This window comes from Amblyomma mixtum, chromosome 1 (genome assembly GCF_055824585.1).
Source record: "Amblyomma mixtum isolate Tamu chromosome 1, ASM5582458v1, whole genome shotgun sequence".
NCBI classification, from domain to species: Eukaryota; Metazoa; Arthropoda; class Arachnida; order Ixodida; family Ixodidae; genus Amblyomma; species Amblyomma mixtum.
The window spans coordinates 225,072,655-225,083,783 of record NC_143012.1 but is presented as its reverse complement, the minus strand read 5'-3'; the positions used below and the strand labels follow the sequence as shown (position 1 = coordinate 225,083,783).

The following is an 11,129-nucleotide window of genomic DNA, read 5'->3' as shown; positions in this document are numbered from 1 at the left end:
TAAGAAACTGTGGCCAGTATCTGTAGGCTCACATTTTATGGCTAACCTTTAGGTTAGCAGTGAGCCGTTGCTGGCGCCCCCAAAATGTGCTTTCATGGTCTGTTTTATGTTTTGAAAAGCCCATATTTGTTCAAAACATACGTAAATCAAGTCATGAAAGGAGATTATCGCAAGTGACGGGGCAATCTCTTAGCATCGAAATTATGGCCCAGTCAAAGCAGCCGATGGCCTTGCACCTGAGATCCGACAATAGAAAATTTATCCCAATGGAATCGCGGGCATGGCAGCCACGGAAGGATGTTTGAACCAATAAAAGGTCTTTCTTAGCTACTTTTAAAACAAGTGCTGCATTACGCATACTGAAAGTGATATCGCTTTCCTCCTTCCGGAGCTCTCATAATGGTGGTAGTCAGTAAAGACCATTTTTCGACCGTTGGCCAAAAACAACCAAGCGACTACTCGTGGTGTCGTGATGGTAAAGCGCCAGGAGCAGTGTTGCTGACACACATAAGCAGCGGTTTCAGAGAACTGAAGACTCTTATTTTACTCAAAGATTCGGATACTTTTTAAAGTTTTCTCAACCTCGGAGATTTCTCAGCAAAGGTTAAGAAGTTTGCAACGCAACAATATACATTTCTACAATGTTTTGAATCCCACTTTATCATATTTGAAGTGTACGTCGAAAATAAATGACAGAATTTCCACTCCGGGTCTCAGGCAGTAATAAATGGGTCTTACTGGATGTTTCATAGGTTCTATGAGCAGATTTGTGTTGTCGTGCCCCGAAAATGTCCTGCCTACGTGAGCCGGTTGCCATTGCCGACGCCATTGTCGTCGCCGCCTCCGTCTACGTTGTCCGTTGTAACTAGCAGTGGACACCCGTGGCCTCCGCGATCAAAGCGCGCCGGAGAAGATCGCAGCGGCCACGGGACACCTTAGCCGCGCTTTAAGCTGCGAAACCAAATGGAGCGGGAGCTTGGAAGGCAAAGGGAAGGCGCATAACCGCCCTCTTAGAACAGTGGACACCTCAATCGTGCTTTAACTTACGTGACGGTAGTGACAGATGGGCGCTGCAGCATGCGTTGGCATTGACGACGTAGTGCCATTTTATGGAAAGGAAGTGCGCAAAACTGGCTCCCTGGGTCAGTGGGCGTCTGAACCGCGCTCATTAGGTACATGGGGTGGCGAGAGAGAGATGTAGGCTGCAGGCATGACAACGCTGTGCCAGAAACGCGGCGCTGAAGACATACGCTGTCGGCGTTCACTGTGTTCATTGGCGTTGGCATTGACAGTGTTTTACGCGTGTTCTGGTCATTTTTAACGAAAGGAAGCGGCATAACTGGCTCCCTGGGTCAGCGGACGCCTGAACCGCGTTTATAGGTATGTGGGGTGATGAGAGAGAGATGTGGGCTGCAGGAATTGACAACGTTGTGCCAGACACTCGGCGCTGAAGCCATAGGCCGTCGGCGTTCAGTGGCGTTGGCGTTTTATACTCCATTTTAAGGAAATGAATAACTGGCTCCCTGGGTCGCTGGACCCTTGAATCGCGCTTATAGGTACACGGGGTGATGAGAGAGAGATGTGGGCTGCATGTGTTAGCGCTGGCAACAGTGAGCGAACTCTCGCGATCAACCATTAACTGCCACCTGGCAGGGAGGCAGGGTGGGTGGGTACTTTAATGTACATATAAAGACAAACAGGAATTTCTTACCACTTATAGGGGAGAACATCCTGTTCCTCTCGCTCGTGATGCCTCCCACGGCTGTGACAGCCTCGCGAAATACTTGCATAGATTTCGTCTTTGAGAACAAGGCATTGGTGCAGCAAGTCGAGCATATATTCATCTGTTTCTCCGATCACAAAGCTTCCTCCGTGACAATCAAGAACTGTTAGTGGAATGTTTCTTGATGAAGGAAAATGTGTGAAAAGTTGTCTGTAATTCTACATACATGTCTTGCTCGGATTGTTTGCCTCAGTCTATCGAGAAGCTTGAACAGCTGATGATCTACGCTCAAATTTCGCATTAGGAAGTAACGCAATCGTTGGCATTTTTTTCCTTCACCATTTAATTTTTCTTTTTTATCTGAGCAGAAACAGAGCGGCACGTTGGGTTCAAATAAGCGATTTTGGATGAATGCCTTCCGTGTCAAGTGCGGCTCGCTACACATTTTGTGTTCTCGTTTTTAATAATTGAAATGTCAATAGTATAACAGTTAAAAGCTTCGAAAATGGAAATGTGACATTACATTTAAAATGTCATTAGTAATATGTGGATATAGAAAAATGTTTTGTGGATTGTTTTTATTACGCTAGAAAGAGCAAACCATTCATATTTCTGTGTAGCTACATTGCAGCATCTTTTCGAAGTAACTGGCCTTTCCAAGAAGCACATTCTCTTGTCTCTTCAGGTCGAATTCTTCCGATGTTCCGCCAATATCTTCCGGCAGTAGTTCCGAAGGAATCACGCCACAGAGCTCCGACAAATCGCTCCCAATAAAGTGTAGCTGAAGCGCCCAGTCAGAAAGAAAGGAGAACAGAATAAAAGCACTTTATGAGGACGCTTGAAACGGTAAAACGTTAAAATTACTAGAGAAGTACCAAAGTAAACTATATGTCTGCATCTTATTTTAAGGCACTGAAGATCATGAGAGCCGTCTGCCAGCCTCACGTGCTGCTTCTTCACCAATTGTGCAGCACTGAACAAGAAACCGCGCCTCTTCTCTCTTTTTACTATGTGTGTGAAAGGAGAACACGAAGACATTCTGTCATGCTTTGCTACTACATGACTCGTGGGACGCAAGGTGTAGCACTTAAGCATACCTGCGCCGTTTCTCTGTTAATGAAGTATTTGTTGCTTCCGCTCATTTATTTTTTTTTTGCTTTTACTTGAACATTATAATGCACCAGACCAACAAAAAGATGATTAATATTACGAACTGAGGACGGGGGGTTGGGGCTCGTGATTATTCTCTAATTTTTATGGGCAAAAATGCTTGTGCACAATTTCGCTGCGCCTACGACAATAAACGCTTGCATGGAACGCTTCTGTACTAATGTTTTCAAGTGTTGTGCGACGGTGGAATTATTGCGCCTTTTCTTTCTCGGCAAAACCATGGCAACTTTTTTTAAAACTCACGCAAGCAACGCACATGTAAACATCAGAATGCATGCAATACAAAACACAAACACAGGTAATTATACCTAAAAACCGAGCATGCAGGTGGCTTTTACGTTGTTTAGGTTGCAATCGTAAGCTCGTGCGCAGTAGTAAAATAACTATCTGAACAGTTTTGAGACGGATGAAGCTTTATAAGGCAAGAGTATCTTTAGCCTTCTACTCCGAGCAAATTTGTTACGGCTGGATTCTGGGACTGGACGTTTACACGCACGATCTGAAATATAGGCTATTATAATCCAGTTGAAGAAGTCGCCTTCCCAGTACTCACAAAGAATTTCGTAAAACGCTCATTTGCTTTCAGTACATATCCTAATCAAAACTTAGTCCTCATCGCTAAGTCAACATTCATTGTTTTTGTATCTCGGAATAGCCATTTCGCTCTCCTCTTTTATTTCAAGCCTTTTTTCAACTTTTTTCTTTTTCTTTTCTCTATTGTTTTTTTTGGACACAGGCCAAGATGGTGCGGTGGCTAAAGGCTGCTGCGTCCCTGACAAGGGCCCCGGGCCCCTTGGAACTATGTACATAAAACACAAATAGCATAACAAAGTTCGGTCAAACAGTCATATAAGATCCGGCAATGAGAATCAATACACAAAGAGACTGGCTATTGTGGGGATAAGATTTCATTACAGACATTTTGCATTGCTATAGAATAGGCTGACAGGTACAAAATAGAACCAAACTGAATGGTACTTTGGAAACGTGCTGTCTACACATGAAACCAGTGCGTGCACCATACACCCTATCGTTCTATGAGCGAATGAGAGAGAGGCAAAAAATTTCAAGAATGCGCAGATATTCTTAAAACAGACTTTGTTGAGAGAGATTGCAGCTTAAGCACCAAATAACCATGGCGACTCAACACATGGTTTCCTACACAGGGGCGGTTTCAAGACGACCATCTTTACTAACTGCGCCCCGCGATCATTTCTAAGAAAGAATTCCTTTTAAAACGCGATAAAATTAAATCCTAGAGTGGCTTGGCGAGATTTCTGTAAAAAAAAAGAGAAACTTAAAGCCCACAAAAAAAAAACAGAGCGTAAAACAAAAAACAAAAATGGCTGCCTGGCTCCGGTCGTACGTTGACAGAATAGTAACGGCGAGAGATTTGTAACCTGATTTGGTCAACCTTTTTAAGTACAACGTCAGAAACCTTTGCTGCAAGTGTTGCAGATATGAATTTTCAGCGGCAAGCGAAACCAGTTTTTCAGACCAAATAGACAAATATGCTAGTATTTTATACCATCAAGAAAAATGTTCGTTAAGTTGAATAGACTATATCTGTATAGCGAACTATTCCACATAGCATAGGTGACTCTCCCAACAATCCCTGTGGGCGGCGGATAGTGCATAAAGCTTTCGTAGCAGCTAGTGGTTTTCTGTTCATGAGATTTCAGGGCATCAAAAAAGCAGAACTGGACAGAGAACACCGCAATGCAAAAGGTTAGTCTTGAATACGATCCGGTTATTGTTTCACGTCCAGCTGCGGGTGAAGACTTAAACATGTGCCGATTTACCCAATCAAGCACTGTTTTGCTCTGCGGAGGTTTACTAGCCAGCACGAGGTGCTCTGTGATGATGTTTAAACTTACCCTCTCCTGCAGCTTCTTTGACAAGAAGGACTTTACAAGGTTGTAAAGGGACTCCGTCAAAGGCGGGCAATTTATAAAATAGAGCCCCTTGATCCGTATTGGCATGGTGTCCTGAAACAAGCCCACACACACACAAAATAAATTGACAAACGCTCAGATGGTCTGATGCGATGAACCGCGCAAGCAGGATTATGCTTTTACATCTCATGGTTTTCTTTTCTTGCACTCCCTAGCAATTAGGGCAATAATTTGAGAGTAAAACACATAAGATAATAAACAAAGAAGGTGCGGTGAGTCGCGACCCGTAAGAAAACGATTTCTTATCTCAGTTTATAATAACTGAAGCATGCTTGTTTCCATGAATTATTGCCAACCGTTGCAGTGTGAACCTTATGAAAGATCAGCAGAGGTCCGTATATCATAGGTAAGATCAATATAGAGAAGATGATAGGTAAGATCTTGGCAAGCACTGACTGAGTTAAAAACCAGTCATTTAAGAAATTTCTTCACGTGAACGGCCTACACACCTTCCTTAAGATTTTATGCTTACTTTTTCTGTAAAAGAAACCGCACCTTTAAACTACATGTCTGCGATATATGAGCCGTCGCCTTGCATGAGGCTCATTGAAGAAAAAGATCTTCCCGCACGGGTCATCGTGCACGCAGTATGTGAGGCGCCGGAACAAAATACAGGGGTTTGCGCGAGAAAAACGTTCTACCAGCTGATGCGTGTTCTTAAAAATTATGCGTCCATCCCCTGCCGACAGCTATAGAGAAAGGCGGCAGACAGCAGCTAAGCGCAACATACTCTGATCTGTTTCCGCTTACAACTTATAGGTAGGAATTCACGAACATAGAAATCGCAACGACCAGAGCAGAGTAAATCACAAGGGCTGTTTGCGATCATACCTACCGCGTAGTTAGCTGCCGTTTGGTAAGAATTGCGCGCGAAGTTTTTTGTTTTTAACTCAGATTTGGCATTTAATGAACACGTTAGAGTGCGACTAACAATGCGACAACTGGGTTTAGTTGGTATTCCATAGCTGTAGTACAAATGCGCTGAGTATTACAATCACAACACGACACAAGACTTGACAGAGCGCAGCTATCAGATGAGTTTCATCATGCAAAACGGGACATATAAAGAAACGGAAACCATCAAGGAGCATGCGTAAGATACTTATCTTGTGTAAAAGCGTGAACTCTTTTCGAAGAAGAGCCATCTCCGTGCCACTCGCATGCTTTTGAAGATGCTTCGAAAAATACTAGTACACTTCCCTACAGCACACAGCGCACCGAAGGGCATGCTCTCGCTTTATTGTCGCCGAAGTATACATGGGTGATTGCGATAAGCAGTTTGTCCTCCAGTCTGCAGCTGCCCTTATCACTTCACGTAGTTTGTTGCACACCCAGTAAGCTTGCAACGAGACGATGACACACGCGATGTAGCGGAGAGCGTCCATCGAAATAGTGGGGGTATAGAGGCAGCCTGCACTTGCACGTTGCCACCATGACCACTGATTTGTTGGCTTCCGCCTTTCGGTTTTTAGTCTCTTAAAGTGGCGCCTCTGATTGGTCGTGTTGCAAAGACGTCACGCGGCACTTCGTTTTTCGTACGCGCTTTGAATCATGAACGACTTTGCGACCTTCATTTGCCGTTTTCTCAGCAACGGAGTCATCTTTCCACGTAGAGAAAAACGTCAGTAGTATTCCCGAGGAATAATTTATCTGTTCTGCCTAGTTTGATATCTCACTTTGTTGGTGTTTGACGACGTGCGGAAGAGGAGAACTTTCTTTCCGTATGCTATACTATGAATTGTTCACTTGCCTGCGAAAGATAGATGACTCTTCGGGCAAACTTCGGCGTCAGCTGCGCCAGGTGTCGAGGACCGAATCCTTTCAGATCAATGACACCCACGCCTCCTCGTACTTGCACCTCATCTTCTTGCAGGACGGATTCGACGGCCAGAATGGTGCACCTCGCAAGGTCGTCCATGGAGCAAATTTTACTATTCCAGGCGCCTGCAGAGATAAGAAAAGTGGCTTCTTGTCGGATTGCCATGCAGGTGGCATTTTGATAATCTTTGGAAAGTTTCTTCCTGTAGTGTTGTCTTAATCCGGATGCGAGCAACGGGTTTTCGTTTTCGGCCGCCTAAAATTTACGATGCATCTGGTCCCCCTATGACCAACATGCGCTCTAACTAAACTAACTTCTCAGTGATTATAATTTGTGGCCGTTAATTTATATTGGAAACGTAGTAAAGATTTGGATTATACTCATGAGGTCGCTTTGTTTCAATACATATACAACGCAGTAGACATTCCTAAAATCTATTATATGTAAGAGACGGCACACTCAATAGCTCATGTTTTTGCGCAGTATAACACTACCGTGCATCATTAGGCGTCATTAAGATGTTTGCACGAATTGTTACTCGTGCAAAGTCCGCCCTAAATGAGCGCTCATAACTGAAATACGAGCATCGCTTCGACTGTACATGTTATTGTAGGCCTCTTTAAAGTGTAAATTTATAAATATGAAATATTGGCCACAGGTGATGTCAGTCTTTCTTTCTAATTGTTGGCTCATTAATACAAATCAGAACAGTATAAGGGAACTGGCTTACTTGAAGGTTATTTAATTAGCAGTCGTAAGGATAAACCAGTGCTTGTGAACTATAGTGTGAACACAGTTATAAGTTCAGGCACATTCACTGGCTAACCAGGTACGCAAGAAGAGAGCCGCTGAAATTTTAAACACTGTTTCGAACTTTTAAGAAGCACAGGCCTTGGATCGATGCTGCATCGTGTTTCCGGCCTCTGTATTTTAAACATCGACATGCTAAACTTATCTGGGCGGAGAGTGAAAGCCCATGTTGTGCATGAAACATGGCTGCTTAAATTGGATTGCACTCCATTTTCGACGCGCCGGAAGAATGCTGTGTGCTGTTACAGTAGGAAAGCATTGGCGTAAGGCTGCTTTTGATGCGTAGTTGAATCGCACAGCAACATGACTGGTCTGTTCCATATAGTCGAGAGACACAGCAAAAGCTCTGATTAACTTCAACAGGAAAGATTGAAATGTACGAATACAGAAAAAGAAATAGAGAACATAATCCTGCTAATACATGGACAAGTTATGCGGTAACATAAAATGCGTATATGATGTCGGTTCTCTACCTCTCCCTGTAATTGCTCCCTCTGTCTCTTTTATTAACTCTTCATTGAGCTCTGCATCTATAACCATGGCGTGTTCTTTGATGTCTACAAATTTGTCAGCATAGAAATATTTATTTCCCTTTACAAGATCACAGTCCATATTTAATGAGCCCACACACAATATAAGAAAAGAAGCAAACATTTGTGCACTTACCAAAGTTAACGTATCCCACAGCTCGCCCTTGCGGATCTTTTTCTTTTGCATACTTAATAAGCTTATGCTCGTTGAATACGATCTGGTAAGGAATGTTGGACGGAGTCAAGTTGTCGAAATACTCCGAAATTCTGCTCCGCGCGCGTACGTATTTCTTTATTTTTGCGAGCGTTTCTGGCACCTTGAACTTGCTCGAGCGAAGGAACATAATGAGGACGTCTTCATCGTCAGGAATTTCTATCTCTGCCTCTTCTGCAGAAAAGAAAAAAAAAACAAATAGTGATTTGATAAGTGCCACATGAATAAGACACATATAAGAAGTTGCCAGACTGTGAAGCAGCGACAGAGAGAGTGTACCACAACTTCATCAGGAACATTGGTTCCGAATTTGCACGTGACACATCGAAGCACGTGCCACATTCTCGAGACGACACCATCCCCCGACAGCCGCAAGGGGCCCTTAAGTATGAAGCACGAATGCATGTCATATAGTATAAAAGGTACACGAGAGCCTTCGGTTAGAATATGCAAAACTTACAGCATCGTTTACCCTGGAGAAAGTCGCGTGCAGTGCGTTCATTATAAAATAAAAACAAATGAAAGTTAACGCAAACGATCGCTATTGAAATTAGTCATCTAAAGTGACATTTGTGACAGCACATCACCGTGGACCTTTTGCACTGTAAAAAACAGGATCTTATTCCACCATTGTGAAAAAGGTTTTGCACAACAAGCGACATTCAGTAAAGCTATGATGTGGATCCACTGAATGTATCTGATTTAAATAACAGATCATTTCGTTCGATGATGGCAAAAGGTAGCACAACTTTACCCCTTGGAATTCATTTTCCATATTGTTTCGCACATGTTGTCCAGGCAGTGGTTATAAATCAAGCCGGTAAAAAATGAGCACAATTCATGTGTGTTGGAGTACAAGCACCGTGAAATGAAATACAAAATGAACAGATCAAATACGTCAAGGCGAACAGGAAATAATAATCGCTGGCGAAAAAATACTAAAGTGGTTTCTTATTATTTTATGCTAACAGTCGTCTTGCTTTGAAAGTAAGTAGTAGTAGAAGACCTTTATTCGAGCATTATCTACAGGCCGAGATTTTAAAGCAACAAATAGGCGACTTCTTCCAGATAAAATTGTTTCATTTGGCTGTTCGCAATTCAACCCCCCCCCCCCCCCCCTTCCGATCACGGTTCATTTCACGCCGATAGCGCAAGTTGATCTCGTAGCTCTTGCTAAGCGGAGACAATTTAAGCTAAAGCAGATTGCTCCGTACTCTCGACACTAACGAAATAAAGATCTTAATCTAAACAGGTATTTCGGCTTCAGTGATATGTGCAGACTTTGTAAAAAGTTTACAGACCAGAAGGTTTAATTCTAAGCCTTGTATTGGGACTCCTGTAGCATTCGGAAAAGTCCTACCAATTGTAGGAGGCATGCCGAGAAATCTTCTTGCATTCAGGAAACTTGGAGGGCTGGAGAAGCATTACGAACCACACAGTGTGGCTCAAAAGAAAACCTCCTGGGCTCCAAACTTTTAACAAAGGCTGCACTTCCTCAACCAGTACTGTACAGCGCAATTTTTATAACAGAAACGGCTGATAAAGCCAACAGCAGTTACAGAGTGCATTTAACGAAGCGCCTACCTTGCAGTGCAGTCCTCAGTTCAGCCAGGGACTTCTCTCGGACTTCCGCAGTTTCTCCGATCTCCGTCTTTGCAACAATTTTAATGTCCTTTTCCATGCCGCCGAGTGGGGCGGTATCGACCATGACTGCATTAAAAAAAACGTACAAAATGAAGGTGATGAACCAATAATTATCTTGAAATGAAGTTGCAGGAGCATATCGATGAGGAAACAATGAACTACTATCGTTTTGTTTTCAGCCATGGCGCAAGTATGCATTGCTTTGGTCGTACTGTGCACTGAATGTTTGAATCACTGGTTGGACAGTCTCCTTAGGAGAAATTCCTTGTACAACTTTCGTGTTCATGCATGGCTTTACATTAAGAGTGTGATATGTGAAAAGACGAGTAATATGCGGACCTAATGCGGAGAGCGTACACTAAACCTTACTTAATTAAGCCCCGCCGCGGTGGCTCAGTGGTTACGGCGCTCGGCTGCTGACCCGAAAGGCGCGGGTTCGATCCCGGCCATGGCGGCTGAATTTCGATGAAGGCGAAATTCTAGAGGCCCGTGTGCTGTGCGATGTCAGTGCACGTTAAAGAACCCCAGGTGGTCAAAATTTTCGGAGCCCTTCAGTACGGCGTTCCTCATAGCCTGGGTTGCTTAGGGACGTTAAACCCCACTAAACCACTAAACTTACTTAATTAATATATGCGCATATACGTTCGTTTTTACCCCTAGTCTAAAAGAAGGCAAGAAAAAAGAAGAATCCATGCAAACTCAAAAATGTTGCCATCCCGCATAGCCGAAAAATTTTCTTGTATGAGCATTTTTTCATTTATTTACGTCCATGACTAGCACACCAAGCAGGTGGAGTCATCAAGAGAGAATTTCACGAGTAACGAGACATCAAATTTCAGAAAACCGTAAAAGGGCCATGAAGAAGCAGCATTTTACTTATACGGATACAAGCAGAATAAGCAGGTCATAGAGTAAATCACTTTTGAGCGCTGTTTACCCGGACAAAATATATATCCTTTTCGAGTGCTCCTACCAGACGACGCGAAAGGGTCCGCGTGGAATTGCGGAGCAGCAGCCTTATCTTCCGTTGCGGCTCCGCGAAATAAAATTTCGCTACTTCTAGTACGGCAGCCTGGTAGACGCGTTCTTGAAGAACATTGAATTCCAGCTGCCACGAAACATTTTCTAAATGCAACGAATAATCGACAGCACGGTTGTCTATCTGAGGCTTATTTACACTCGCTACAATTGTGAACACAGGCTTCTTTGAACAGTCGTGATTAAAACCATTGGCGACACTTTTTTGGCAATAATTTCTAGTACC

General features: G+C 43.4%; 1 protein-coding gene across 1 annotated transcript; it reads right to left on the bottom strand.

Moving 5' to 3' along the window:
- Positions 1-2,310: 2,310 nt before the first annotated feature.
- Positions 2,311-9,932, bottom strand: LOC149371067 (retinaldehyde-binding protein 1-like). The gene is made up of 5 exons (XM_089584598.1): positions 9,806-9,932; positions 8,144-8,395; positions 6,599-6,792; positions 4,771-4,881; positions 2,311-2,504 (listed from the first exon to the last, which is right to left on the bottom strand). Exons 1-5 carry the CDS (start codon positions 9,927-9,929, stop codon positions 2,328-2,330), a joined length of 858 nt encoding a protein of 285 aa, XP_089440724.1. The 5' UTR covers positions 9,930-9,932; the 3' UTR covers positions 2,311-2,327.
- Between the last annotated feature and the right edge of the window lie 1,197 nt (positions 9,933-11,129).